The 4,443-nt window shown below is 44.0% G+C and overlaps 1 protein-coding gene across 1 annotated transcript in view; it reads left to right on the top strand.

The window, feature by feature from the left end:
* Positions 1–4,235, top strand: part of EDN1 (endothelin 1) — a 4,487-nt gene extending 252 nt beyond the window's left edge. Inside the window, exons 2-5 of the mRNA XM_010573310.1 lie at positions 2–57; positions 1,017–1,175; positions 1,449–1,556; positions 2,951–4,235. Of these exons, the coding sequence (XP_010571612.1) occupies positions 2–57; positions 1,017–1,175; positions 1,449–1,556; positions 2,951–3,089 (462 nt within the window). The 3' untranslated portion in view covers positions 3,090–4,235. The remainder of the gene's footprint in view (position 1; positions 58–1,016; positions 1,176–1,448; positions 1,557–2,950) is intronic.
* The last annotated feature ends 208 nt before the right edge of the window (positions 4,236–4,443 follow it).

Below are 4,443 nucleotides of genomic sequence, written 5' to 3'. Positions count from 1 at the left end.
GGACGAGGAGTGCGTCTACTTCTGCCACCTCGACATCATCTGGATCAACACCCCCGAGTGAGTGAACGATGGACCGGGGAGGGCGGGAGCCGGGGAGGGGGGCAGTTGCCGAGCGCTGGGGTCCGCTTTGGGTTGGGAAAAGGGAGGGAGAAGGGGAAAACCAAGAACCGCAAACCCCCTCGCAGGAATGGGACGGAAAGGTATTTGCACGGTCTCTCCTGTCGCTTTCCCCCTCCCCTCCTGCTTTTCTGCCGAGTTTAGCAGCGAGACCGTTCACTGGGGGAAAGCAAGCGGGATTTGACCACCTAGATTGAGCAGGTAGCTCCCAACAGCCCTAACGCACCTGCGTTCCTAAAATCTGGGCAGGAGCGTTTCCTTTGGGTACTGCTCAGCAAAGGCTGCGGGATGCTTTTCGCTGTGAATCAGAAGCCGACAAAATGCCAACAGGATGATTTTGCCCGCCTGAATTTGACCGTTTTCCTTTCTGACAAGTCAGGAGGCTAGAAGGCTTACTTCGACACAGGGTGGCTCCTCGCTGCCTCTTGCTGCTCTCTGCTGCAAATTAACGCATCCCACGCGTTAATAGTGTTACGTACGGTGTCCGTTTCTACGCTCTCCTCACCAAAAAGTAGTGAGCACGAGCCTCACCTAATGCTGCAAACACTGACTCTAGCGATTTGTTCTGCTGCTGGGTTGCCCCTGAGCGCAGAGGATCTCTTCCTCACTTTTATTGCTTCTTTCAGTGTTGGCAGTTACCAAAGTTCAAAGAGATGAGGTTTTATTGCTTTCTATCGCTCAGGGAGGCACAGCAGCCTTATGAAATCACAATTAAAAGGCCATTAGCCTTGTCAGTAGCCATGCTAATGAATATGCTGCAGGATCATCAGAAGCATTTGCATGGAAACTATGACCAATGAGGCATTCCCAATCCCATTGATAAGGTTGCCCAAAATACCCCACTGTTTTGAAGCCACAGAATTATTTGAATGACTTTCATGTGGTCTCTTTGATCATAGGAAAACTGTCCCGTATGGTCTTGGAGGTCCTTCTCGATCCAGAAGATCGCTGAAGGACGCGGTGCCGGAGATGCTCGCTGAACCTAGCAGCAGATGCCGATGTGCCAACCAGAAGGACAAGAAATGTCTGAACTTCTGCCAGACAGGAAAAGATCTCTGGTGCGTCTATTGTTGCTACTCTTTAAAAGGCAGTGCATGTAAAAGGGATGCATTGTGGTAGACTCACTCATTTTGGCACTTGCTGAGCGAATAATCTCCCCAAAGCCTTGCCTCCTACCCGAGTGTTCATGCCGCTGTGATACGTACTATGGTTTGGCCCAGAAAAATCACTTATTACGTGCCTAGAGAAGTGGTTGTTGATGAGATGCCTCACCTTGCGGACTGCATGCTTGCTTTTTTTTTTTAACAGCAGCGCCTTTTCACTTTTCACAGGGCTCAGTCCACAGTGGAAAAAACCTTGCGTCACCGCAACAAAGCTGGCAATTGCATTGGACCCAAATGCATGAACCGACCACGTGTTGACAGCAAGAAAATGAAGCGGTGAGTTTCTTCTCACCCTGTTGTAGTTCCCCGGAGTAGCAATAGAGAGCACAGTGTACCTGCCTTCGGATCAGCGTGGGCTTAGCTGGTGATTTCAGCTTGAGAGTTACAGAGGAATCAGTGAGGATGTCTTGAGCGCTTTTCTTAGTTCAGTGGGTTTTTAGCTTCTGAAGACAGGGGTGCTGAGCTCTGCCTAGCATCCTCCATTTGCGTAGAGGAAGCAGGCCTAGTTGTAAGCCTGATGATACACCAAACTTCAGAAGAGTGTGAAATCATGAAATACTGACAGAAATAAATAGAGCCTGTCATTTTAGCATGTTCATGCACTATTTTAACTACTTAAAAGTATGTCCCGACTACTCTAATATGCTATTGAATCAGAATGCTTTTTCTTAGATACTTTACTCCATTTTACTGGAGGGGAAAAAAAAAAGATTATTGATCTATCCAGATTTTGAATGTATCGTTTCTCCTGGCTGGTGTGGCTGGCTTTTTAGAATGCAGGAGGTGGATTTCTACCTGCCTTATCTTTTACATTGCCCAATAAACCCGTGTAAAATGAGTACAGGATGTTAGTGATGGAGATGACTGCGAAAAGGTTGAGAAAAAGGGAAATGAAGACTAAATTAATATTTGAGCCCAGTTTAATATTTGGGATTAGGAGTAAGTTTCAGGACTGCCCTTTGAGGTCCATGCATAACAAGTTGAGTGGCAGTAGGCGGCAATATCACTCCACAGTCCGGTTCAGAGACGCGTGCATTGGACTTGGTGCAGCTACGGACCCCACAGAGGTGAAGTCAGCTTTGAAGCTGAGTGTTAGTACAGCTACACCAGCTCCGGCGTCCACTGTTCAGCCATATGCCTGTGTAAAAGCATGGCATACGGAAGTTTGCCCATACAAAAGAAGACACTCTAGTGCTAGTTTGAAAAGCAGAACAGGATTTAAGGGAGCAGGCAGCCTGATGATTTTGGATGAGGCTTAGGCTCTGGAAGTCTTAAATCATTTTTGAAAACGGGGCTTGCTTAGTCACTTACTTGAAAAATGCACCCATTCATTGGAACCAGGATCAGGTTTACCTGAAAGAAACAAAACAGCCAGAAAGAATAACACTGAAGATCTCTTGACTGGATATGTGCCATTTAAGGAACTCTGGGGCATCTATATTTGAATGAATATTTTAACTTATTTTAATGTTTGCATTTAAATCCTGAATCCAGTATTTCAAGTGGCTTAAGTTAGCGTAATTCTGACAGAGGTATAGCAATAAGCAGTTACAGAGGATCCCATGGTAGAAATCTAGACTGAGGCTTATTTAATCAAAAACTGAATGTCTGCACTCTGGAGAGGCATCTTCATTATTGTTACAATAAATGTATTTTTCTTATTTTTGCAGGCTGGAAGCCATTGGTAACAGTATCAAAGCCTCCTTCAGTATCGCAAAGCTGAAGGCTGAGCTCCAGAAAGGGTGGAAGCTGAAACACAACAGGGCGAACAAAAGGCAAAGCATCTGGGAAAGCCTGAAAGCATCCTAGTGGGAAGATCACCTGAATCTTTCTCCATCACACTTGCTGAAAAAGCATCACCAAAACTCTCTCTTGACTTCTAACATTCCACGATGGCGAAGGGCCTCTCTGTCCAAGTGTTTGCGCAGCAGAGCAAAACACTAAGGAAGTCCTGTATTTGGAGGTATAAAAGCAAAGGATTTCATCATTTTGGAATTCAGGTGGATGGGTAGAGGGGGTGAAGGGGAATCTGCAGTAACATACATGAAAAGCCATCTTTCTGAAGAAATGTTTGAATATTGCTTCTGGAATGTTACCCATCAATTGGGCAGCTTTCAGGGCCTGCATCAAAAGCATCTTGCAAGAAAGACCTCACAGATGTGCTTAGGAAGGACAGAAAGCAAGATCTGAGGGGACAAACTTCAAAGCAAAAAACTCGACCTTTTTGATTAAAATGCAAAAATGAAAGCCACAGTGCTACTTTAATCAGAACTTACTGCATATATACATGTCTACCTCGCGTACTGTTTGTTGCACTCCTGCTAGAGTATTTTTACACCTTGTTATTGCCTTTGCTAATCAGCTGCAACCCTTTGCCTTTTTTCAGAAGTCTAGTTTACTTGTACAACCAGAGTTATCTGAATGTGGGTTAGACACGGTGGTTGTTTGCATAGTAAAAGTCCTTTGGGTTTTGGATACCAAAGGACTCTTCAATATAAAAGTTAGACAACACTACTAGGTGTCCCATAACAAGGATATTTGGCTAACTGAAGTTCTAATAATAGAGATTGTTGTGTCTTACATGCCACCAAAAATGCACTGAAGTGGGGATGTACCAGAGGCTGTTGTGAGATTTATTCAGTGCCTTGTTTGGTGGAAATGCATTGAGACAAAGGGTTGTTTTGAATTATGTCAAAAGGCTAATATTGGGTGAACATTTATAGCAGTGAATTTGTTCACATTGTTGAATTTGCTGACAGTTGAATCTTATGTGCTTTTTTTTGTGTTCTGTATTTATATTCACACAAGTTCTTCATTATATTTACCATGTTGAATACACATTGAAGTAGGCCATATTGGTCTATGCATGTTTTATGTATTTCTGTATGAAATTGGGAAATGCTTTATGCCTATCAAGGTAAATATCTTCAGAAATAAATATTTTTAATTACTGTATTCCCCTGTTTTTCATATGCCTTGCTTTTCTGTAGGCTGTGGCCCCATGATCATGGAGGTAGATTGCCCCACGTACAAAGCTGACCTAGATGAAGTGTGTGCACACTATTGCCTTTCTGTCAGGTTAGCCAGATTACAACACAGAAAGTTTGTGCCAGATGTGAGACAACAGCTAATGCTCATTCTAGCTTCAAGCTTGCTCATCAAA

The sequence above is a fragment of the Haliaeetus leucocephalus genome, unplaced genomic scaffold, assembly GCF_000737465.1.
Source record: "Haliaeetus leucocephalus isolate CR32 unplaced genomic scaffold, Haliaeetus_leucocephalus-4.0 Scaffold373, whole genome shotgun sequence".
Lineage (NCBI taxonomy): Eukaryota > Metazoa > Chordata > Aves > Accipitriformes > Accipitridae > Haliaeetus > Haliaeetus leucocephalus.
This window is presented reverse-complemented; position numbering and strand designations above follow the sequence as displayed.